General features: G+C 45.3%; 1 protein-coding gene across 5 annotated transcripts in view; it reads left to right on the forward strand.

The window, feature by feature from the left end:
• The window catches only part of LOC135515931 (coiled-coil domain-containing protein 136-like), a 58,505-nt gene extending 32,234 nt beyond the window's left edge, over positions 1-26,271 (forward strand). For 3 of the 5 annotated variants that reach the window (XM_064939807.1, XM_064939806.1, XM_064939805.1), the window contains exons 3-10: positions 11,704-12,021; positions 12,444-12,518; positions 14,383-14,682; positions 17,252-17,369; positions 21,482-21,776; positions 21,893-22,027; positions 23,441-23,555; positions 25,973-26,059. In XM_064939807.1, coding sequence (XP_064795879.1) covers positions 11,704-12,021; positions 12,444-12,518; positions 14,383-14,682; positions 17,252-17,369; positions 21,482-21,776; positions 21,893-22,027; positions 23,441-23,545 — 1,346 coding nt within the window. In that variant the 3' untranslated portion in view covers positions 23,546-23,555; positions 25,973-26,059. Of the gene's footprint in view, positions 1-11,703; positions 12,022-12,443; positions 12,519-14,382; positions 14,683-17,251; positions 17,370-21,481; positions 21,777-21,892; positions 22,028-23,440; positions 23,556-25,972 lie in introns of all 5 variants that reach the window. The other 2 variants (XR_010451876.1, XM_064939808.1) reach the window with 2 other exon arrangements.
• The last annotated feature ends 605 nt before the right edge of the window (positions 26,272-26,876 follow it).

The following is a 26,876-nucleotide window of genomic DNA, read 5'->3' on the forward strand; positions in this document are numbered from 1 at the left end:
TAAAGGGCACGCACAGAGAAGATATTTGTATTTCTGGACACGTCAGAGTGTTTTCTTTCGAACAGTAGCAATTATATGCATAGTCGAGCATCTTTTTGTGACAAAATATCTTGTTTAAAACGGGAACGTTTTTCTTCCAAAAATGAAATAGCGGCACCATAAGTGTAAGAGGTTAATGAACTGAACACTTCAAAAATACAAAACAACAGTGACAACCGAAACAGTTCTATCTGGTGCAGCCTCACAAAGACTGAAAATAACCACCCACAAAACACAAAGGAAAACAGGCTACCTAAATATGGTTCTCAATCAGGGACAATGATAGACAGCTGCCTCTGATTGAGAACCACATCAGGCCAAACACAGAAATAGAAAATATAGAAAAACTAACAAAGACTGCCACCCCAACTCACTCCCTGACCATACTAAATAAAGACAAAACAAAGGAATAAAGGTCAGAACGTGACAACAGAAAACTGAAGAAAATGAACAACAATGACAAATGGTTTGATGAAGAATGCAAAAACCTAAGAAAGAAATTGAGGAACCTGTCCAACCAAAAATGTATTGACCCAGAAAGCCTGAGTCTGTGCCTTCACTATTGTGAATCCCTAAAACAATACAGAAAGACACTATGGAAAAAGAAGGAACAGCACGTCAGAAATCTCAATGTAATTGAAAATCACATATTCACCGGCTAATTGACAAACAAACTAAACAAAAGCAAAGCCTTCTCATGCTTTGTTGATAAAAAAAAACTTTGACTCAATTTGGCATGAATGTCTGCTATATAAATTAATGGATAGTGGTGTTGGGGGAAAAACACATGACATTATAAAATCCATGTACACAAACAAGTCAACAAATTAAAATTGGCAAAAAACACACATTTCCTCCCACAGGGACATGGGGTGAGACAGGAATGCAGCTTAGGCCTCACACTCCTCAACATATACATTAACAGATTGGCGAGGGCACTAGAACAGTCTGCAGCACCCGGCCTCACCCTACTAGAATCTGAAGTCAAATGTCTACTCTTTGCTGATGATCTGGTGCTTCTGTCACCAACCAAGGAGGGCCTACAGCAGCAACTAGATCTTCTGCATAGATTCTGTCAGACCTGGGCCCTGATAGTAAATCTTAGTAAGACCAAAAAAATGGTGTTCCAAAAAAGGTCCAATCGCCAGGACCACAAAAACAGATTCCATCTAGACACCGTTGCCCTAGAGCACACAAAAAACTATACATATTGTACCTCGGCCTAAACATCAGCGCCACAGGTAACTTCCACAAAGCTGTGAACGATCTGAGAGACAAGGCAGGAAGGGCCTTCTATGCCTTCAAAAGGAACATCAAATTCAACTTACCAATTAGGATCTGGCTAAAAAAAAACATTGAATCAGTTACAATGAGGGAAAAAAGTATTTGATCCCCTGCTGAATTTGAACGTTTTCCCACTGACAAAGAAATTATTATTATTATTATCCGTCTATAATTTTAATGGTAGGTTTATTTGAACAGTGAGAGACAGAATAACAACAAAAAATGTTATAAATTTATTAGAATTTTAATGAGGAAAATAAGTATTTGACCCCTCTGCAAAACATGACTTAGAGGTCAGACGTTTCTTGTAGTTGGCCACCAGGTTTGCACACATCTCCAAGTCATTCAGGTTTCGAGGCTGACGTTTGGCAACTCGAACCTTCAGCTCCCTCCACAGATTTTCTATGGGATTAAGGTCTGGAGACTGGCTAGGCCACTCCAGGACCTTAATGTGCTTCTTCTTGAGCTACTCCTTTATTGCATTGGCCGTGTGTTTTGGGTCATTGTCATGCTGGAATACCCATCCACGACCCATTTTCAATGCCCTGGCTGAGGGAAGGAGGTTCTCACACAAGATTTGATGGTACATGGCCCCGTCCATCGTCCCTTTGATGCGGTGAAGTTGTCCTGTCCCCTTAGAGGAAAAACACCCCCAAAGCATAATGTTCTTGGGGTCATAGGCAGCATTCCTCCTCCTCCAAACACGGCGAGTTGAGTTGATGCCAAAGAGCTCCATTTTGGTGTCATCTGACCACAACACTTTCACCCAGATGTCCTCTGAATCATTCAGATGTTCATTGGCAAACTTCAGACGGGCATGTATATGTGCCTTCTTGAGCAGGCGGACATTGCGGGCACTGCAGCATTTCAGTCCTTCACGGCGTAGTGTGTTACCAATTGTTTTCTTGGTGACTATGGTCCCAGCTGCCTTGAGATATTTGACAAGATCCTCCCGTGTAGTTCTGTGCTGATTCCTCACCGTTCTCATGATCATTACAACTCCACGAGGTGAGATCTTGCATGGAGCCCCAGGCCGAGGGAGATTGACAGTTCTTTTGTGTTTCTTCGATTTGCGAGTAATCGCACCAACTGTTGTCAACTTCTCAGCAAGCTGCTTGGCGATGGTCTTGTAGCCCATTCCAGCCTTGTGTAGGTCTACAATCTTGTCCCTGACATCCTTGGAGAGCTCTTTGGTCTTGGCCATGGTGGAGAGTTTGGACTCTGATTGATTGATTGCTTCTGTGGTCTTTTATACAGGTAACAAACTGAGATTAGGAGTACTCCCTTTAAGAGTGTGCTCCTAATCTCAGCTCGTTACCTGTATAAAAGACACCTGGGAGCCAGAAATCTTTCTGATTGAGAGGGGGTCAAATACTTATTTCCCCCATTAAAATGCAAATCAATTTATAACATTTTTGACATGCCATTTTCTGGATTTTTGTTGTTGTTATTTTGTCTCTCACTGTTCAAATAAACCTACCATTAAAATTCTAGACTGATCATTTATTTGTCAGTGGGCAAACGTACAAAATCAGCAGGGGATCAAATACGTTTTTCCCTCACTGTATAGAACACTTTGCCCTTTATGGTTGTGAGGTCTGGGGTCTGCTCACCAGCCAAGAATTCACAAAATGGGACAAACACCAAATTGAGACTCTGCATGCAGAATTCTGCAAAAATATCCTCCATGTACAACGTAGAACACCAAATAATGTATACAGATCAGAATTAGGCCGATACCCGCTAATTATTAAAATCCAGAAAAGAGACGTTAAATTCTACAACCACCTAAAAGTAAGCGATTTCCAAACCTTCCATAACAAAGCCATCGCCTACAGAGAGAAGACAGACTACAATATGTGCACACAGCCCACAAAATGAGGTGGAAACTGAGCTGCACTTTCTAACCTCCTGCCAAATGTATGACCGTATTCGAGATACATATTTCCCACAGATTCACAAAGTATTCGAAAACAAACCCGATTTTGATAAACTCCCATACCTACTGGGTCTTTATTCTTTTGGAACTTCGGTGAGTGTAATGTTTACTGTTCATTTTTTTATTGTTAATTTCTCTTTTGTTTATTATCTACTTCACTTGCTTTGGCAATATGTTTCCCATGCCAAGAAAGCCCCTTGAATTGAATGTAATTGAGAGGAAGTGTGTGAGAGGATGAGAACGGGATATAGAAATATATATAAAAACAGCACCTGTCAGCCATGATGTACAGTTGAAGTCGGAAGTTTACATACACTTAGGTTGGAGTCATTAAAACTTGTTTTTCAACCACTCGACAGATTTCTTGTTAACAAACTATCATTTTGGCAAGTCGGTAAAAACATCTACTTTCTGCATAACAAGCAATTTTTCCAACAATTGTTTACAGACAGATTATTTCATTTATAATCCACTGTATCACAATTCCAGTGGGTCAGAAGTTTATACACAGTAAGTTGACTGGGCTTTTAAACAGCTTGGAAAATTCCAGAAAATGATGTCATGGCTTCAGAAGCTTCTGATAGGCTAATTGACATAATTTGAGTCAATTAGAGGTGTACCTGTGGATGTATTTCAAGGCCTACCTTCAAACTCAGTGCCTCTTTGCCTGACATCATGGGAAAATCAAAAGAAATCAGCGAAGACCTCAGAAGAAAATTGTAGACCTCCACAAGTCTGGTTCATCCTTGGGAGCAATTTCCAAAAGCCTGAACGGACCACGTTCATCTGTACAAACAATAGTACGCAAGTATAAACACCACGGGACCTTCAGGCTCAGGAAGGAGACACGCTCAGGAAGGAGACACGTTCTGTCTGAGGGAGAGACAGAGACTGTTCCTTACTCGAATACCTGTATCCCATTATAATCCGATTATAAACACCCCAACAGTAAAAACCACCCCCAACCTCTCACACAGACATTGCAACGTTAAAGGCATTAACCTGGTGCACACAGAAAACACATGAATCACAGTTTCCTTCATTTTACAGAAAAGACACCCCTGTCTGATTCCTGGTTCAACCTGTGCCAACCAGCTGTTAGTGGCCAGGGCGCCATGAAGAACCCTCCACTGGAGGTCCCCTGACCTCTTTGGTACTGGGGTTTGTAGAGCCCCCTCCACCTAAATCCCACCATACTCTCCACCCCACATACCCCCTGCCACTGATGTGCCTTCACTCCTGTTAGGCTTCTAATGTTCCTAACCTTAAAGCAGAGGCTGTAGAGGGCTTTATCTCCCACATCCTCAAACTCCCCCAGGCTCGGAGTGTTAAAATCTAACAAGTCCTCCAGACCCTCTTGCCAGTCTCCAGTCTCTGCCTCACCTGCATTGGCGGAAACATTGGTGGCCCCTCTCCATTTGGCCGCTCAAACATCCCTCTTACCGGCTCAGACAGTGCCTCCTGGACCTCCTCCAGGACTCTCTCCAGCAGCCTAAGAGATGTTATTCCTGTTTGTTGTGCCAAGACTTCCGGGGTTTTCCACCCCTCCTCTCCCAGCAGTCTCAGGTCACCCAGCCTTTGTGAACCCCCTGCCATCAGTTGCCTCTGCAGGGTGGCCCTTCTCATATGGGCCTTAGCAGCTGCCAGGCCCTCAGCATTGCAGAGTAAAAATCTGAGAGACCTGCTGTACTCAGCCTCTCCAGCTTCATGAGGAACAGCTGCCGGTCCAACCCTTATCCGCCAGCTCTCCTCAGCAGTGCATATCCTGATCATCCCTGACCATCACAGAAACATCATCTGCATATGCTGACACTGCTATGCCTGTCACCACATCCATTCCTGTCCAGCACACTCCCTGCAGTCTCCTGCGTAGCAGTCCTATAAAAGGCTCAATGGCTAGTATGTGTAACTGCCCCGATAGAGGGCATCCTTGTCTAATGCCCCGTCTCACCCAGAATGGCCTACTGAGCCCCCCTCCCACCTTGACCATACATGACGCACCAGCATACAACAGCTTCACACATGTCGAAACACTCTTCCCAAACCCAAACACAGACATCACATTGTGGACCATACCCATACTCATGGTCCACTCTATCAAAAGCCTTCTCTTGATCTAAAGAGACCAGTCCAAAGTTCACATTCGAACCTCTCGACAAGTCCAACATGTCCCTAATTAAGAACAAGTTGTCTGTGATTTAGCGTCCCGGTACACAATATGTTTGGTCCTTATGTACTATCGAGTCCAAATGGGACTTCAGTCTGTTAGAGAGGACTTTGGAAAATATCTTGTAGTCCGCACAGAGTAATGACACAGGCCTCCAGTTCTTAAGTTCACACAAGTCTCCCCTTTTTTGGCGGGAGAGTCAGAGCCGCCCGACGCATTCACGCAACATGCAAAAAAATCCTGTCCAATTATTCCCCAGGAAATATTATTATAAAACTCCACTGGGAGTCCATCGACCCCCGGTGCACGACCGGCGGACATCTGGGTTACAGCCTCTTCCAGTTCATGGGACAACAGAGGAATGTCCATTTCATCCCTCTGTGCCAGAGAGAGCTTAGGGAGTCCTGCGAACAAGACCTGAGCACACATAGGATCACACACTTCTGCCCTATACAATTCAGTATAAAACTCCACAGTCCGCTCCAGCATCTCACCCACCACAGAGGTCACCCGCCCATCAGACAGCCGTAGACAATGCATGCCCTTGGCTTCACTTTGGTCTTTCCAAACCAAAGAAGAAGGAGCTGGGAGCATCCATCTCCTTGAGCATGGAGAACCTAGCTCTTACAAGTGCTCCCTTTGCTTTAACCTGGAAAAAACTGCCCAGGTCCCTATATAATTTGGCTAAGTTAGCCTGGAGGCCTACATTGCCTTGCCCCACCATCTCTACCTCTATCTCACTAATACAACGCTCTAGTTCCGCCACTACTCTCCTAGCCTCTGAGGATGAGAGAGCTGTGTACTGTTGACAGAAAAGCCGAATTTGGACTTTCCCCACATCCCACCATTGACTCAGACTCATACTCCTCTCTTCGCTGCCCCCACCTTTCCCAAAAGTTCTGGAAACCTGAGCAAAAAGTGGCATCTTGTTGGAGTTTTACATTGAACTTCAAATAAGATGCCTGCCGGGGCCCTGGTGAAATAGACAGCTGAGCCAAGGTTATGTGATGATCCGAAAACCCCACCGTGAGAATGGTAGCGCCCAGCAGCCTATTTCTCCGATTCCTAGACACGTATAACCGATCAAGTCGGGCTGCACTCACCCTAGCCCCAAAAACCTTCACCCATGTATACTGTCTTGTGTTTGGATGTTTAGTTCTCCAAACATCCACGAGGTCGAACTGATTAATGACATCCCTTAACACTCCCACTGACACTGAATGAGGCTCTTCCCCATTTCTGTCTTTCATAAAGTCCATTGTACAGTTCCAGCCCCCTCTGACCACCAGCGTCTCCTCAGGCGCCACCTGTGAGAATTCCTGTCTAAGGCTCCCAAATAGAACCCACCTTTCTCTCCCTGTGGTAGGCGCATACACATTTATAAAGACAAAACCCATGTTGTTAATTTCTGCTTCAACAACAAGCAGTCTACCTTGACACACCTCCTTTGAGGAGCAACGTTTTACAGACAGCCCCGGTGCAAAAAGGACTGTCTCTCCTGCACTAGGATTTGTCCCATGGCTCAACACACTTGCCCCTTTCCACCAGAGCCCCCAATCGACTTCATTCATCACATCACTATGTGTCTCCTGCAGAAACAACACCTGTACTTTGTTTTGTTTTACATATTCACCCAACACACTCCTCTTTCCCACATTTCTGGCACCATTTATATTGAGTGAGCCTACCGGAAGAGTCTCCATAAGAAGTCTCCATTTATATTGAGTGAGCCTACCCGACGAGTCTCCATAAGAAGTCTCCATTTATATTGAGTGAGCCTACCCAAAGAGTCTCCATAAGAAGTCTCCATTTATATTGAGTGAGCCTACCCAAAGAGTCTCCATAAGAAGTCTCCATTTATATTGAGTGAGCCTACCCGAAGAGTCTCCATAAGAAGTCTCCATTTATATTGAGTGAGCCTACCCAAAGAGTCTCCATAAGAAGTCTCCATTTATATTGAGTGAGCCTACCCAAAGAGTCTCCATAAGAAGTCTCCATTTATGTTGAGTGAGCCTACCCAAAGAGTCTCCATAAGAAGTCTCCATTTATATTGAGTGAGCCTACCCAAAGAGTCTCCATAAGAAGTCTCCATTTATATTGAGTGAGCCTACCTGAAGAGTCTCCATAAGAAGTCTCCATTTATACTGAGTGAGCCTACCCGACGAGTCTCCATAAGAAGTCTCCATTTATATTGAGTGAGCCTACCCGGCGAGTCTCCATAAGAAGTCTTCATCTATACTGAGTGAGCCTACCCGGCGAGTCTCCATAAGAAGTCTCCATTTGTATTGAGTGAGCCTACCTGAAGAGTCTCCATAAGAAGTCTTCATCTATACTGAGTGAGCCTACCCAGCGAGTCTCCATAAGAAGTCTCCATTTATATTGAGTGAGCCTACCCAAAGAGTCTCCATAAGAAGTCTCCATTTATATTGAGTGAGCCTACCCAAAGAGTCTCCATAAGAAGTCTCCATTTATATTGAGTGAGCCTACCCAAAGAGTCTCCATAAGAAGTCTCCATTTATATTGAGTGAGCCTACCCAAAGAGTCTCCATAAGAAGTCTCCATTTATATTGAGTGAGCCTACCCAAAGAGTCTCCATTAGAAGTCTCCATTTATATTGAGTGAGCCTACCCAAAGAGTCTCCATAAGAAGTCTCCATTTATATTGAGTGAGCCTACCCAAAGAGTCTCCATTAGAAGTCTCCATTTATATTGAGTGAGCCTACCCGACGAGTCTCCATAAGAAGTCTCCATTTATATTGAGTGAGCCTACCTGAAGAGTCTCCATAAGAAGTCTCCATTTATATTGAGTGAGCCTACCCAAAGAGTCTCCATAAGAAGTCTCCATTTATATTGAGTGAGCCTACCCAAAGAGTCTCCATAAGAAGTCTTCATTTATATTGAGTGAGCCTACCCAAAGAGTCTCCATAAGAAGTCTTCATTTATATTGAGTGAGCCTACCCAAAGAGTCTCCATAAGAAGTCTTCATTTATATTGAGTGAGCCTACCTGAAGAGTCTCCATAAGAAGTCTTCATCTATATTGAGTGAGCCTACCCGACGAGTCTCCATAAGAAGTCTTCATCTATATTGAGTGAGCCTACCCGACGAGTCTCCATAAGAAGTCTCCATTTATATTGAGTGAGCCTACCCGACGAGTCTCCATAAGAAGTCTCCATTTATATTGAGTGAGCCTACCCAAAGAGTCTCCATAAGGAGTCTCCATTTATATTGAGTGAGCCTACCCAAAGAGTCTCCATAAGGAGTCTCCATTTATATTGAGTGAGCCTACCCAAAGAGTCTCCATAAGGAGTCTCCATTTATATTGAGCGAGTCGACCCGAAGAGTCTCCATAAGAAGTGGGAGAAAAGCCAGCAGAAAAAGAGACCAATAGCAAAGCTCAAAAAGCCCCAGTGTCAGAAAGAAAATATACATCTAAACAGTGTCTGAATGTAAACCTTTAAGCACTGTTGTGACCCACTTCCTCAACCTAAACCGTTTCCTGGGTGAGAGGACACCAAGCCCCTCATTTCTCATAGCATGTTGTACTGATCTTACAAACTTTCTATGATCAGAAAATAAAGCCTCAAGATGAACTTTTTTCCCCTTAGTCTCATTCAAGGAACCTTGTCAATTCTCTTAACGTGTACTTAGACCCATCTGCTTGACTGGCTGTCAACTCCGGGCCCATTGAAGAGGAGTCTGAAAAAAATAACTCCTCATCCTCATCCTCTTCCTCAGACTCACTTTCCTCCTCATCCCCATCTCCCACCCTGACCACCTGCCCTTTCTCTCTGTTCAGGGCATCACCCACAGCAACAGGCAAAATGTCCATGGTGCCTTTGTCCACACCCTTTTTCCTTTTCCGCTTGACACCCTCCTCCTCCCCCCTAATCTCTTACACTTCCCACTATACTCTCCTCATCCACTAGAATAACCTGACTAGACCCAGCATCATCCACACCACCCTCCATAGCATGACTAGACCCAGCCTCAGCTACCCCACTATCTCTAGCCTGACTAGACCCAGCCTCCGCTTCCCCACCATCTCTAGCCTGACTAGACCCAGCCTCCATTACCCCACCATCTCTAGCCTGACTAGACCCAGCCTCAGCTACCCCACTATCTCTAGCCTGACTAGACCCAGCCTCCGCTTCCCCACCATCTCTAGCCTGACTAGACCCAGCCTCCATTACCCCACCATCTCTAGCCTGACTAGACCCAGCCTCCGCTTCCCCACCATCTCTAGCCTGACTAGACCCAGCCTCCATTACCCCACCATCTCTAGCCTGACTAGACCCAGACCCTGCTACACCACCATCCATAGCCTGACTAGACCCAGCCTCCGCTTCCCCACCATCTCTAGCCTGACTAGACCCAGCCTCCATTACCCCACCATCTCTAGCCTGACTAGACCCAGCCTCCGCTTCCCCACCATCTCTAGCCTGACTAGACCCAGCCTCCATTACCCCACCATCTCTAGCCTGACTAGACCCAGACCCTGCTACACCACCATCCATAGCCTGACTAAACCCAGCCTCAGCTACTCCACCATCTCTAGCCTGACTAGACCCAGCCTCCATTACCCCACCATCTCTAGCCTGACTAGACCCAGACCCTGCTACACCACCATCCATAGCCTGACTAAACCCAGCCTCAGCTACTCCACCATCTCTAGCCTGACTAGACACCGCCTCAGCTACCCCTCCATCTCTAGCCTGACTAGACCCAGACCCCGCTACACCACCATCTCTAGCCTGACTAGACCCAGCCCCCGCTACACCACCATCCATAGCCTGACTAGACCCAGACTCATCTACACCACCATCTCTAGCCTGACTAGACCCAGACCCCGCTACACCACCATCTCTAGCCTGACTAGACCCAGCCCCCGCTACACCACCATCCATAGCCTGACTAGACCCAGCCTCATCTACACCACCATCTCTAGCCTGACTAGACCCAGACCCCGCTACACCACCATCTCTAGCCTGACTAGACCCAGCCTCCGCTACACCACCATCCATTGCCTGACTAGTCCCAGCCTCATCTACACCACCATCTCCATCCTGACTAGGCCCAGCCTTATCTACACCAGCAATTAGCCTACCAACCAAATTAGCCCTTTTCATGAAGACAACCATAGCTTTGTTCATTCTAGAAGCAGAATGTATAAATTCAGCTCCTACCTGTTCACTGACCGCGAGCAGAACCTCCTCCACCTTAACTCCATTCTCAGGAACACACCTGAATCCATGCCGTATCGACAGCGTCTCCTCCGCGCTAGGCTGAGAAGCCATCGCGCACACCACACCTTCCAAACCCCAGGAAAGTTACTCTGTCCTCTTCCACCCTAACTTTGAAAAAACTGTGGATACCGCTAAAACAAATATTGCATTAACCCTCCACCATAGAAAAATAAAATTGAAAGAAAAGACCAAGAAAATAATCAAGTTAGTTAGGACAGAGCCCTCCACACCAAACACTCAAACTCCAAAAAACTACCAGCATGCACTGCAAGAGAGAGAGAGTGAGAGTGTCTTGCTCTCTCTCTCTCTCTCTGACTCAGTCTCTGTCTCTCTCTCGCACTCTGAGATTTTGTCCTTGTGATTTCTATCATATCTTTAACATGGAAAGCAGTCTACCTCAAATATTGCATAAGCAATGACTCAAGTGTATCAAAAGATAAATATTCTTTCTCCGCCTGACTCAGCATTATTTTAGATGATTCTAAAGAGACACATATAGCTCCATAGAGTGCATTGAGTGTTTTGAGTTCCTCTGAGTCTCTCTGACTGTTCCACTGTTTTCCCACTAGATGGCTCTGTAGAACAGGTAGCACTACTTGAATAGTTGCTCAGCGGTCTTCTGCTTGGTCTGATGACAGCAATCTCAGGTGGTGGACTGTGTGGGCAAGAACGAGTGTGTGTGGGAAGTCTTTGGGGGGGGGGTGTCTCTGTGTACACCAGGTGAGGATCATACCGGGGGGCAGCAGGTGGAGTGGGGGCTGGAGGTCAGGGGGTTGGGGTAAGAGACTCAAAGCCTAGACAAGCAATGAGGTAGGGGGTTGAACCACAGCTGCCTCTCAGCTTGCAAACACCAGGAGGTATAATATGAAGCACGGTCAATGTGTTAAGAAATACTGCTACTACTTTGTAGGCCAATACAGACTCTGTATGCAAGGAGTTTGCAAACTAAGCTGTTTACCGAGGTAGTAATTCTCTCTCTCTCACACACTATCAAACTTTATCTCTCCTTTCCCCCATCACTCTCTCTCTAGATGACATATGTGCCCTGAAGGTGGAGAGGCCTGGCATTGTGGACATGCTGACGGCCAAAGAGAGGGAGACCCTGGAGGAGAACGATGTGAAGGAGGAGAAAGAGAAGGAGGTAGAGGTGGGGAACGGAGAGAAGGGCCAGCAGGAGGACCAGGGAGAGGAGAAGGAGGTGAAAGTGGAGGGGGAGGAGGTGGAAAGAGTAATGTTAGAGGAGGATGACTTGGAGGAGTTGAAGTCCCAGGTGTTGCAGCTGGTGTTGGAGCTGGAGGAGGCCAGGGAGGTGTCTCAACAACATGAAGAGAGCTTCATGGAGATCCAGGGTGAGTTGCTGTTTGTGAGAGTGAGTGTGTGTGTGAGTGAAGAGTTTGTGTCTGAGTGTGACTGTATTTGTGTTAGTGTGTGGAATTGTGTGTGTCTGAGTGAGTGAGTGTGAGTGTATGTGTGCCTGTGTGTGTGAGACTGTGTATGACAGCTGTAGCTATGATTGCATGCTGGGTGTTAAGTTCATTGTGACATCACGGCTGGGTTGTGAGAGGTTTGGGAGGTCCTATTGCTCAGCTGTCATGGTTCTTGTGCCAGTTGTCCCTGCCCCCAACTCCCCCATGGTCCATTCTGCTGACTCACATGCATACTCACTTTGTTCCTCCTCTCCTCCCCCTTTCTCTCCCTCCTCTTGTACATTTCCTCCTCTCATATCCCCCCATTCTCTTCCTCCCCTCGCTCCTTCTTTCCTCTGTCTCAGGTCTGTTGGAAGATGAGCGTCTGGCTAGTGCTCACCAGGCAGAGAGCTTTACCAGACAGATCCAGAGACTGCAAGGTAGACACGCACGCAAGCGTGTATGCACACACACAGACATTCACACAAGCGCACACACCCTTATACACAACCTCTCCTCTCTCCACTTCTGATAAATGAGCACAGCACCATTATCTTCCCCTACTGTCTCATGAAATAGTGTATTGGCTGAGGAAAGGTTAACAATAAACACAACTTTTATAGTTTAACATAACTTTTAAATGATCCCCCCACTCCTTTGTCTCCTAGTAGGGTCTCATGATAGTGGAGAGAGGAAAACTTTAAGAGATACATGGATTGGACACAATATCCTTCTCTGTCTATTTGTACTGTCCCCATTACTTGACAATGCTATAGGGTTTAAACAAAAGTTTTATAATAAATTGTTCCAAGTAGAGTCAATATTAAAAGCACTATAGGGTTCCAATACACATAGCTGAATAAGACACTGTATTTATTCTCTTATGACTTAGTCCCACCATAGTTATATGGTCTAAAATGACAGGCTTATCTAGTGCCACTTACCAATCTTAGACTGTATTCACAGAATGTGTCTGCTTGGGAAGACGTCTGGTATAGCTCCATGATTGGCTGAAATCTCAATGGTGCTCAACCTCAGGAGACTCGGTGGCCACCGTATGAATGATGTCACGTGACCAGAGAGACACCAGACCATAGAAATCCATATATTACTACTCTGTTCTATTTCATTCTGTGCACCAGACATCATTAGTTACAGGAAGGACAGTGGCTCCAGACGACATAGAGGCCTTGTCATGATGTCACTACCTTAGGAGAAGATGCTCAGTCTCCAGGCTAAACATGGGGTTATGTAGGTGACTGAGTGTAAGGGTGTGTGGGGGGGTGAGAGGGAGCACAGCACTCCCCCCTTGCAGTGACACTCACCACATGACTCCTATTGGAATGCAGACTGGGGGTGGGGTGGAGGGGCGAGGTAGTGGTAGTTTGTCTTAGTTCATTTGGCTTTGTTATTCTGCTGTTGTACACACACGACGCCAGTGTTTCCCATCTACAGTGAGGGAGAAGGAGAGAGAGAGGGAGAGAACTCTCCGTACATGGTGCGCTCCACGTAACGGCAACCCCAAGGCAGAATGCCATGTGACGTCAGAGAGAGGCCATGTGATTGGCTGAATTACTGTAAACATTAAGGCAGAAGGGGATTGATGTTCCCGTAAGGAAAGCTCTCAAGAGGAGAATGTGAACGTATTGTACAACTGTGTGAGTGCTCAAGAATTGCCCTCTTGCTCTGGTGAGCCCAGACGCCTTTTATCCCTAACCCAGGACAAGCCTCTGTCCAGTACAATACTATACTGTACCTCACACTATAACTAAGTAAGTAAGTAGCTTTGTCTGAGCCAGAACTGCCCAGACTGTACATCTTCGTAATGTTGTGGTTCAAGAAGTAATCTAGGTGTGTGGTTCCTCTGTGCAGTGTGTGGTAAGAGAGCTGGTCTGCAGACTGCCACATAGCCATGGCCTCTTGAGCTCTGGCCATGTCTTCGTAAACACATCAGTCTCTCTTCACTTTAAAAGTAAAGTATGTGTGTGTGTGTGATTAATGAGGAGAGGTAAGGCGACAGGGGTTCTACTTTAGAGATAGAAAGCCCAGACCAGAGCTAATGCCCTTGTCCCTCTCCTCTGCCTTCTCCCTCTTCACTCTCCTCCCCATATCCCTGGCTCATTCAGCTCTTGTGTCTGCTCTTTGCAGCCAGGACATGTTCACTAGAGTGTTTACCAGACCTTCCTGAAATGAAAGGTCCTTGACAGAGTACAAGTCAACTTTGCTTGTCTTTTCTGATTCACAGATTGACATGAACTCTCCTCTCCTCTTCTATTCTCTTCTCTCCTTTCCTTCCCCCTCTAGCTCAGCTGCGTTCAGTCCAGGAGGAGATGGACTCTCTGGAGGAGGAGAAGGAGAGTGAGCTGGGTGAGGTGCAGGAGGAGCTGAGGTCTGCCCAGGAGGAGGTGCTGGTTCTGCAGCAGGCGGGGGAGGAGGCAGCAGCGGAGAGGGAGAACGACATCGCCTCCCTACAGGAGGAGCTGTGTCGTCTGAGGGCCGAGCTGCAGCGTCTCCGCACCACGGCCCAAGAGTACGAGCTGGAGATCACCACCCTGCGGGCTGAAATCAGTATGAAGAGCATGAGGAGGGAGAGAGAGACTGACGGTACTATCATACTATATACTGCACTAACCCTGCATCTAACCCAAACTACTAACCACGACAACACCACACAAGCTGCAACACGGCTTACACCCCTTACACAAACTCAAAACACAACCATTCCACACACATTCCCTGCCCATCCAGTACACCACTCCATACATAACACTGAAGCAATGGAAACCAATCAGTGATGAGGAAAGTCCCAGTCAGTATGCACAGTAATATGATCCATTTAAAACTGTAGGCCGGATCCAATAGACTCAACAGGTCCTGTTGGCAGAGAGGCCTTCTTAGCAGCAGAGAATTGTAGGTAAATACGAGACAGTCTGGGAGTCATCATCGTGACTCCAGGGTTTCCAGATTTGTCTTTAGCCCTCTCCATTAAAACACACTTCGGCAATGTTTAGAGGATTTATGAGTGTTATTGATCGCAGGCTTATGGTTATTGGTGAAGTCACGCATGGAGAGTTCAAGGTGTCACCACTATACTGTTAGGAAAGTATGGTAATGACACAGCACCACCGTGTGTACTCAAACAAGAGGGAGGAAAGCCAACAGCCTCTGTTTCAGTTTGATGGGTTGATTCTCTTGTGGTTCCGCTAGTCCGTAACGATCTAGGTAGATCCCCTTTCAGTTTTAATGCCCCCCATTGTTGGATAGGCTGCAGAACTTCTGACCTCTTGATTCTCTGGTGTCACCAGGGTAGTTTATGGCTCGAGTATTAGATGTGTTGAATGAGAGTTGCAGTTGTTTTGAGTGAATGAAGAGATTGTTGTGGTTGTAATGTTGAAAGTTGTAATTTGTAGTTTTTGTAAAAGTCAAAAAATAAATAATAATCTTTGTTAGAGTGATCATTTCTCTATTGTTGTATTGTTGTGCTGAAAATGAGACGTTGGTCTCGATGGGTTTCCCCAGACTAAATAAAAGAGGCCAATAAAAATACATTCAACCTGATGAGTAACAAACTGTTTGGGAGAAAATGAGGATCGCAATCTGTCTTGGTCTCTGTGGGGATGATGCAGACTGAAAACGGATTCCTCCTTCAAACACTCTAATGTCGAAACCCCTCAAGTCCAGAAAGCAGGCGAAAAAGCTTTTAAAAGTTCTACTGTGCTCTCTGTCTCGATGTGCTCATTTGTTATGGCTGCTACTCCTTTATTTGAATTGAATGCTAATAAGTAGAAAACAACTCTGCCCTACACAAAACCAACCCAATAGTAGATATAAATGAGTTAAAGTCCCATATTTTTCCAGAGATGCTTTTTTTCAATTGGTTATTTTCAGAAGAGCCTGGGTACTGCGCTCTCTCTCTCTGTCTCTGTCTCTGTCTCTCTCTCTCTCTCTCTCTCTCTCTCTCTCTCTCTCTCCGTGTCTCTCTCTCTCTCTGTCTCTCTCCGTCTCTGTCTCTCTCTCTCTCTCTCTCTCCCACATGGCCATTCCTCCTCAGTGTTGTAAACCTCTTCTGGTTTCTTCTCTCCCTACTTTATGTATTCAGTATAATGATGACATAACATATTATCTAGCAGAATGAGTAACCCAGGGTTACTCGATCAAAGGCTCTCTCTCTCTCTCTGTGTGACCTGTATTATATTGGCAGTTCACAGTACTCTATCCTCGTGCATCTCCAGCCTGTGCATGACTTTCATTAGTCTGTGTAACAGCAGGGCTAATGCCAGAGTGAGAAAGAGGGAAGAAAAGAGAGGGAGGAAAGAAAAGGGAGAGAGGGAGGGAGGGCGGTGAAGAAGGTGGTATTGAGACAGAATTAGGACTATAAAAGTAAAGGAAAACAGGGATTCAGAAAGGGTCAATGAGATTGTGCGCAAGATACAGTGGTAGGTCTAAGTGTACTGTACCTCACCCAGTCACATAAACACAGTAGGCTATTATTATAGCCATAAATCAGGATCTTGAACAAGAAGTGGCAACCTCTCTCATAGCCACCCACACATACACACTTTCAGGTGTACACACATAAACACACGCTGCCCAGCAACATTACAAACAACATTCCTAATTATAACACCTGTAAGAGGAGCTCTTTGGCGCTATAGTGCAGTCGTGTTTAAAGGTAAGCTTATACTTGGTTATTTTCAGACTTCATCCTCAACTCTCCCACACTCATTGACCACCTTCATCCAGGGGAGGATTGAGCCTCTCAACCAACGTCTGTGTGTTGCTAACAGTATACTGTAGTGTCCTCCACTGTCCCTGTTTCATACCAGTCTCGATCTAGTGAACCTCTGTTTACAAACACCGATTGGATAGCTTTTCTTGGCAGACATTTTGAGCTCGCTGTGGAGTGAGCTTACATCACGTTCTTAACTCTGTTACACCTGAACACATTTCAGGACTCTATCTAAACGAATATGTTACAGGGCCATGGTGGAACCAGTGTTGTTCAAAACCTCAACTACCTTCCTCGCCATATCACACCCTTTCCTGTGGGATCTGTTACCATGACTACTTATTGTTAACATGGTTCAGTGCGTCAACTTTCCCACCCCGACACACACCCAAGACAAAACAACACACACTCATGTGACCCTGTGTACGTGTGTGTGTGTTCCAGGTGAGGTAAGCCAGCTGACGGCGGAGTGTCATGCGATTTCAGACGAGTGTCAGACCCTGAAGGACGAAAACAAACAGCTGAGCCACAAACTGCAGCAGCTACAGCAGGAGCGAGCCGGGTGAGTGGCCGAGCAGCCAGTCGGAACAAGCTGCCGACCAATCAGTCACAGGCTCTCTATGTTTGGGGACCCCCACATTGCTCTACAAACCTACCGTCTGTTTATTGTCTGCAGATCATCTATCATAACTTTTTGTCTGGGGTCTGATGTATCAGTAACAAGCTGTCAGTCCATAGATAAGACAAGATCACACAGGTAAACGTAAGAAGCTTTTTAAAGCCTTTGTCTCTTCCATCTCTATCCCCAAGACATTTCTTCCTTGGTCGTCTGGATGTGTGGGAGTGTGATCTCGTTCCTACAGTATACACCCTGTAACATAACTAGTAGGTGTGTGTGTGTGTAGGTCCCAGTTTTGGGACTGGTGCAGCAGATAATAGTTCCTGTAGCACAGGATAAATTATGAAACAGGAGAACGTGACTTCTCTTTCAAAGGTTCTCTCGATTATTTTATTCAACATTCTCTCAAGGGCAAATCGTCTTTTTCTGTCTTTTCGTTGTATTTCAACGTTTTTTGTTGTTGTTAAAGTATATTTAATAATCTGTCTCATAAACCCCTGACATATTCGTTCATAAACATATATAAAAAATATTACATTTCAATCCAATTCACATCTTCAAATTCTTTACATTTATACCCCAAACACATTTACGCTTAACTTAATTTACCTGTTTAGATTATAATTATGTAGTTGATTGTTGCCCACTATAGCCCCATAGGAGACTCTAAAAGATGCAAGCCTTTAAGGTGGTATAACTCATTAGAAGTTATTTTATACCCATGCTCAAAATACATTCACTCCGTGTAAGAAAGGTTAATAGAAAGACAAGAATATTGCAAATTAGATTAATGTTAATTATTGGAAAATTACTGAACAAGCTACCATATCGCGAACTGAAGCTAGCAACCAACTGACCGGAGCTAGCAAACAGCTAACCGGAGCTAGCCAAAAGCTAACCGGAGCTAGCAACCAAGTGACCGGAGCTAGCAACCAAGTGACCGGAGCTAGCAACCAAGTGACCGGAGCTAGCAACCAACTGACCGGAGCTAGCCAAAAGCTAACCGGAGCTAGCCAAAAACTGCTTTTCTATTTATAGTACAACAATTACAAGGTTCTTAAACATCACAGTTACAACATTAAATTCTCTAAACCCTTAGGACATTGTCAGGCGTGTCTTATCCAGTTAACAACTCTTTTTTTTCTAGATCAAAGGAATGCACCGCCATCATTACATTTCACACTTGACATGCGCTTTTTGTCTAGTACCAAGTTATGCAATTACTATGTTGTTCAAAACCATTACATTCATTTCAACAGGCAAGTTACAAAGCTATATTGTCCTATTCAGTGTATTTTTGCACTGAACTGACCTGTTACACAGCATAAATGCTTACATTGTCTATAGACTTATTTTTCTACTGTATTGACTGTAACTGTAATGACCCTGGGTTTATAAGCGCGGAAATCGACTCTGCCGCTCGAGCATGCTTTTGTGGCACAGTCGATAGCGCCCCGGACCTTGGGCTCGAAGGTCGAGGGTTCGAAACCTGCTCCCTGCTGTTTCATTACAGTATGTTTGTTTTACTCCATGTGTAACTCTGTGTTGTTGTATGTGTCGAACTGCTTTGATTTAGGTCGCAATTGTAAATGAGAACTTGTTCTCAACTTGCCTACCTGGTTAAATAAAGGTGAAAAAAAAAGATGTAACAGGAGAACGAAGCCAAAGTTGTCTCAATAATGAGAACACACAGGTGCAGGATCGCATATAGTCCCGTTGCGAAGTGAACAAGTCTAATGCCCCCTACAGGCCAACAGTAGTATACATGCATCGAAATGGCAAGACCTTGGAGGACTGACATATCAGTAAAAGCGTTCTACCAATACATAACCGTACATTTTGTGTGCATCACACATGCATGTGTCTGTGTCTGTGCATGTACGTGTGTGATTGTGCACCTGAGAATACACCAGATGTGTCTTAAAATATACATAATACAGGCAGCACAACAAGCCAACGCCTGTTTATAAACAAACAGTCAACAACAGGTTATAATCAGATGAACACGCACACACACACACACGCACACGCACACACACACACACACACACGCGCACACACACACACACACAGCTCAGTGAAGATGACTCACAGTAGACGAGTCTACTGGTGAATATGAATAATTTACAACTAAAGAGGGAGGCTAAGTATTAGGCAATTAGCAGTCTACCTCCTACCTCCAACCATAGCCCAGTACCTCCAACACACACACACATACACACACACCGAGACAGACACACACTATTTCATAGCCGATCTCTCCATGGTACACACACCCATCCAGAGGGCAAACGTCCTGCTGCTGACAGTGGCACGTCAAAGAGCTCAATACTCTGTGAGTACTCTATGTACTCAGTGAGTACTGCATTCTTACATAACATGCTTGACACAGTTCCCTATAAACCCTCCACTCTCTGCTCTCTGGTGTCACCACTCTGATCAAAGGGGATACCGAGACACAGGAGAACATCTCCATTTGAGCTCCTTGTATACAGACCTGATATTGAGGTGGCTATACTGTATAAAGCAGGCTGCAATAGCACAGCAGAGCACTGTGGGAAATTAAATCAATGATCTTACTGTAAGAGCATACTTAGGCCTGGTTTCATTTCACTAGACCGTAGCCCCTCTTGTCCCCTTTGAAGGGATTGTTTAATGTGGGTGAGGCCTTAGGAAACAACGTCGTCTAATTCTAGGATGCATAGACTATTAAGGATGAAGCCTGTGTGTGTAAGGCTACTGTATCCAGGGGCCTCCTGGTTGGTGCAGTGGTTAAGGGCGCTGTACTGCAGCGCCAGTTGTGCCACCAGAGGCTCTGTCGTAACCGGCCGCGACCAGGAGGTCCGTGGGGTGACTCACAATTGGCCGAGCGTCGTCCAGGTTAGGGAGGGTTTGGCCGGTATGGAAATCCTTGTCTCATCGCACAGCAGCGACTCCTGTGGCGGGCCGGGCACAGTGCGCGTTTCCTCCGATACATTGGTGCCGCTGGCTTCCGGGTTGGATGCGCGCTGTGTTAAGAAGCAGTGCGGCTAGGTTGGGTTGTGTATCGGAGGACGCATGACTTTCAACCTTTGTCTCTCCCGAGCCCGTACGGGAGTAGTAGCGATGAGACAAGATAGTAGCTACTAAAAACAATTGGATACCACGAAATTGGGGAGAAAAAGGGGTAAAATAAAAAATAAAATAAAAATAAAAAAAGGGTACTGTATCCTGACATAAGTAATTTCCTGATTTTGAAAAATAACTTTTTGTTGTGTGATCTTGGTTTGTGGCGACATTGTATTAGGAAGGACATTTAATTGAATTCATACTCAAGTCCCTGTTCCAATCCAGATCTACTCAAATGAAAGACACAACACACTTCTCCAATGTTAGCCTCAGAGAAAAAAATCTCAGACTCATTGGCAGAAGTAGTGACTCATGGTTTCCCAGAATGAAAGAGAGCTGTGGTTGGTCCTTCACGGTATTGCACTGTAATACATCACACTGAATACAGTAGTTACTTCAATGCACTCTATTCTTGTACTCTGATAGTGCTCATCAATTTTTAAGCTTCAATTATTTATGTTCACTCTACCGATTCACAGAATGTATGGTTGTGTTTTAGCAAAGTACTCTGTAGTGTAATGGGGTGATCTGACCATATAAGCTGTTATGTCATGAATGTTTAAACTCTGGGAGAGTTGTGGTTGGCCCAGGGGACAGAGTTAAATCTGTTTAAACTCTGTGAGAGTTATTGTTGGCCCACAGTATAATTTTCTCTCAGTGAATAAATGTTGCTGAGAGGGAATCAGTAATGAGGCGAGTACTGCACTGCGGATATCAACAACACCACAGCAAATGCACACACACACACACACACACACACACACACACACACACACACACACACACACACACACACACACACACACACACACACACACACACACACACACACACACACACACACACACACACACACACACACACACACACACACACACACACACACACACACAGATGAATGATGCTTCTAAATTGCTAACACATTGAATGATCTCTCTGGATGACAGCTCCAATGATGTCTATCTGGCCTTGAGAGGGGAGGGGGACGAAGACCAGAAGGATGAGGGTGTTGGGCAGGATGAGGACTCAGTGAAAGCTGGAGGCTACATGACCCTTTCCCAGACCCAGGGTGGGCAGACCCAGACTGGTCAAGGTGGGCGCTTGGTGGATGCCTCCATCCAGAAGAATATCTCGTTTGATGGCAAGCCCATCACCAATTGGAACGGGGGACCCTCTGAAGTCTTCTCCCTACGAGACCAGCTCAAACTGACTGAGGAGAGGTCCTCGCAAGTACAGAGACAAGTATGGACACAGACACATACAAGTCTTATAAAACAGAGTAAGCCAATGTGATGATGAAAATGCTCTCTCTCTCTCTCTCTCTCTCTCTCTCTCTCTCTCTCTCTCTCTCTCTCCAGTGTGAAGGGTTGAAGGGGGAGCTTGCGGAACTTCAGGGGCTGTTTGACTGCAGCCAGAAGGAGAGGGCGGAGCTGGAGCAGGAACTGCATCACTGCAGGGTGGAGCTAGAGAGGCTGGGTGGCAGGAAGTCACAGGTGAGAGGTCAGCAGTCAGAGGGAGATAACTTTGGTAACAATGGCCGACAAAAGATGGCCTCTTCTGTGTATGAGTTGATGAAAACAAGTGTTCCTATAAGGGGACAAATACTACACATGTGTTATAAGAAGGGTTATGGTGGTGAAGGAGCTGGTTATGAGGTAAGTAGAAGGGAACAAGAAGACAACTATACACATACACACCTGTATTTACAGTACACTTGCGCTAACTAACCCATTCTCCTCAAGCATCAAGTCTGTCTGTCTGCCTGTATTGTGTGCATGTGACTCAGTAGCAACAGCTCAGTCAAACAGCTATGTCTCATGGAATCGTGACTTGTCTCTCGTCCTCTTTCTACCTCCAGTCCTCTCTCTGCCGCCAGTGGTGTAGTCAGTTATTCTTGTGTCCTCGACTTTGGTCCCTGGCTTCTTCCGCCCTCTTCTCAACATGCATTGCTTCAATGGCGGTGTGCGTCCTCTGCGTCCTGTCGCCCTGTCCAGTGTCTGTCCCCGTGTCCACCTAAACAGTCCGGTCCCTATCCTCTTTCTCTTCCTCTTCCTTTCTGATGCCATCAAAACCAGGAAATGTTGAAAACTGAATAACAAAAAAGACTAATCAACCCACGTGTTATTATAGTGTACAAATGTGAGCTTATAAGCAAGCCACTCTTCCCTTGATGATTTGATTGGTTGTACGTGGTCTCCTTATCAAGAATTTGGACTTCGACCATCCAGCCTGAGTACCACAGCAGTTCATGTCACTCACCTGTCCTCCATAGTTGTAGTTTCTCTTGTGACGAAACCCCCTCACCCACACTGCTGGGCTGCCTACAACTCCCAGGGTTCTCTCTGTCTGAGTGACCGTTTGAGTGACAGGCAGCACTTTTCAGTGTTGGCAGAGATCTTTAAATGACAAGATAGAACCATTACACAAGTTGTTCGTCTTGTCTTTAACCATCTTTGATGTGCTCTAATGCCATGCTCTTTCTGTTTCTCCCCTCCCTTCATCGTTGCCATGGCTGTGTTTTGTTGAAAACTCATATTTATAAACTTATTCACATTCATATTGTCAAATCTGTTTACCATAACCACCCCACAAAACGTTGAGCAATATGGTTTTTATTATCAATCTGCCTGTCTCTTTATTTATTTTGTTCTCCCTCTCTGTCACTCACCCTCTCTGTCCTTGTCTATCGGTCTCTCTACCTGTCTATCTGCCTGTCATCTCATTTATCAACCTCTCAATCACCCCATGATGTTTTATGTACATATATCTATCCATCTGTTGTCTCTTCATCTATCTCTCCATATGTGATTCTTTCATTTTTGCCTCCCTTTATTATGATTTGTGATTTCTCTCACCACCTCCCACCTCCTCTCTCATGCCCCCACGATCCCTTGTTTTCTCCCCAGAACTGCACTCCTCCGTCTGAGCCCCCTGTTCTCTCCATCCCCTTCATAGGAATGATTGTAATAATGGCCCTGATATGGTGCTGGTGGGAGGAGCTGGCGTCCTAGAGGGGACCAGGTATGGGCATGCCCTTTCTTTATCTAGAAGAATCAAATATAGTCTTATTTCCTCTAAGAGAGGCTGAATGTCTGTTGTTGATGCAGATTATTCAGCCTCTGGCTGTGGGTGTGCCTGAATGTAGAATACTGCACACACAGATATACTGTAGAAAGCGAATGTATAGCGCCAGTACGTCTGGTTTGGTTAATGGTTAAATGTTATTAGAGTTCGTAGTTCAAAGTTCTGCCAGTGATCTGATCTGTTTTGGAAGGGTACCTTATTCCACTGACATAAAGACTCTGATTCAAGCATAAGCGTGTGCTGGAAAGACCAGCTATTGCAGTGGAGTAGACCCATGTCTTACAATGTAAGTTGTCCCTCTGAGAATCACGTTACCCTTGATCTGTCAATCAAACTAAAGCTGTTTGAGGAACGCAACCTCTATGGTGAACAATAAACATCTAATGCCACATTAACACCAAATGGGCTAGAACCAAAATGTCAATAGAGGGTGGCGAAAATACTTTACAGATGTCAGTGACTTGGCTCCCGTTGGGGTAAACTGGCTCAAAATGTACCGTGTCGTCTGCTTTGTTCCTCTGAAGGTGGGCCGTCAACCTTAGAGTTAGCGGAGTCACTGAGGCAGATGGTCCAATAACTCAGTCCCACCCAGCAGTCTCCAAATGCACCATTCACTGTGTTTACTATGACTCTACTGAATGGAATGACTCCGATTCTAAGAATACTAAGAACTTGGCTTGGAACAGCCAAGCAGCCGCCACACTTGAAAAGCTGCGAGTAAGAGAGAAATGAAAAGGAGAGAGAAGAAAGAGACTTTCACACTTGCTCGCCTGTTCCGCTGATGTTTTTGTCCGAGAAAGGTGGCTTTTTATTGAGTGGTCCTTCACACTTATCCGAGGGAAACACAGTGACACGCAGCTCTTTTCATGTCTCCATTGGGACTGTGCAGAGATTACCACTAGAGTCAAGATGGATGACACAGCGCTAATGTCAACACCCACTGCTCCTGCCTGACCTCCACAGGCGGGACAGCAGCCAGGAAGCCAGGGAACTGAGGTTTAGAGAAACCTTCTCTCCCTCCAACCTCCAGCCAGCTGAATGCTGTTTTGTGGTCAGTCTGCGGCATAGTCCTTTCTGCACCCTTCTCTCTCTTGCAGGGCCCCTGACAGATTTAGCTCAAAGGGGTCTTGGGACATTTAGAATGAGGTATGGCTATTTACCTTGGGACATTTAGAATGAGGTATGTCTATTTACCTTGGGACATTTAGAATGAGGTATGTCTATTTACCTTGGGACATTTAGAATGAGGTTTGGCTATTTACCTTGGGACATTTAGAATGAGGTATGGCTATTTACCTTGGGACATTTAGAATAGAATGAGGGACATTTAGAATGAGGTTTGGCTATTTACCTTGGGACATTTAGAATGAGGTTTGGCTATTTACCTTGAGACATTTAGAATGAGGTATGGCTATTTACCTTGGGACATTTAGAATGAGGTTTGGCTATTTACCTTAGGACATTTAGAATGAGGTACGTCTATTTACCTTGGGACATTTAGAATGAGGTATGTCTATTTACCTTGGGACATTTAGAATGAGGTTTGGCTATTTACCTTGGGACATTTAGAATGAGGTATGGCTATTTACCTTGGGACATTTAGAATGAGGTTTGGCTATTTACCTTGGGACATTTAGAATGAGGTTTGGCTATTTACCTTGGGACATTTAGAATGAGGTATGGCTATTTACCTTGGGACATTTAGAATGAGGTTTGGCTATTTACCTTGGGACATTTAGAATGGGGTTTGGCTATTTACCTTGGGACATTTAGAATGAGGTATGGCTCTTTATCTTTGGACATTTAGAATGAGGTATGTCTATTTACTGAGTTTTGGCTATTTACCTTGTTTTGAGGTTTGTCTTTTATTGGGACATTTAGAATGAGGTTAAGGGACATTTAGAATGAGTTTAATGAGAGTGTCAAGCGTCCATTTTAGGATGACATGGCCACAAGTTGTGTGTGGGTGTGTGTGTATGCGTGTGTGTGTGTGTGCAAGAAGCTGTCAGTACACTACACCACACTCAGGGGGGATCCTCTTACTGGGCTCCAGGGTGACATCACTGCTAAACTCTCTCTCTCTCCCTCTCTCGCACACCACACGCACCACACGCACACACACACACACACTCTCTCTCTCTCTCTCTCTCTCTCTCTCTCTCTCTCCAGCTAACAACACCACTCAAGTCTTCTCTCTTCTCACAAAATAGTGTGTAGGTTGGTTGTGTCGGGTGAAGGGGTTGTTTGAGCTAATCTGACCAAACACGAGGAGCTGGTACTGTATGTGTGTTAAAACTTGTGAGTGAATAACCTCTGTGACCTTTGAACCCTGTCCTCTGTCCTCTTGCCACCAGGAGAGCGAGGGAGGCTGGAACCTGGTGGAGGTGGTTGCCGTGGCAGCGCTTGTAGTCCTGATAGTCCCCAGCCTTTCCAGAGCGTTTACCTGAGGACTACACAGAACGGAAGTCACTGTACAGGAAATGACTGTGCTGGTTTCCCCTGGCAACATGGACAATGCCATGCCCCTATCTCATGATGCCCTTGTCAAGTCTCCTCCTCACTTCATCTTCCAAGGAGGACTGCATTGACAACTGACATTTTCACCAGGAAATACAACACAACAAGGAAGTAGTCTCAAGGAGAAATACATATACCTGTTGGCAATATCTTGTTTCTCTCTTTAAAGTCCTTCAGTTTGACTCAGTCGGTTTCCCTATATTATTATTATTTGATTGGTTGATGGTTGATTGGTTTATTGACAACCTGTAAAGGTTGAATTGGGAAAAGCTCATGCACATATTGAGTCACTGATGAGATTTTTCTCTTTCCAATGGGCATGTGATCTTTCCCCAGAACCTACCCCTCCTTTTGAATCACTTTGAACATTGCCACTGCAATTGTCTCTGCTTCACCTGTAACACTTGTCCTTCGGTTTATGTTGTGGCATGCTCTTTTTACGTTTAAATGAAGATGTGTGGAGGAGAGTTTGATTATATGAGTTTGATGTATTGGATGTTTGTCTCCTTTGTAAATGGTTCTTTCTCTCTCGTCTGCGTCTGTATGACTCTCTGTCTCTCTCTGTCTCTCTCTCTGTCTCTCTCTCTCTCTCCCTCTCTCTCTCTCTCTCTCTCTCTTTCGATCTCTATCTCTCTCTCTCGTCTCTGTATGATCTCTCTCTCTCTCTCTCTCCCTCGTCTCCGTCTGTATGACTGTCTCTGTCTCTCTCTCCCTCTCTCTCTCTCTCTCTCTCTCTCTCTC

The sequence above is a fragment of the Oncorhynchus masou genome, chromosome 27, assembly GCF_036934945.1.
Source record: "Oncorhynchus masou masou isolate Uvic2021 chromosome 27, UVic_Omas_1.1, whole genome shotgun sequence".
NCBI classification, from domain to species: Eukaryota; Metazoa; Chordata; class Actinopteri; order Salmoniformes; family Salmonidae; genus Oncorhynchus; species Oncorhynchus masou.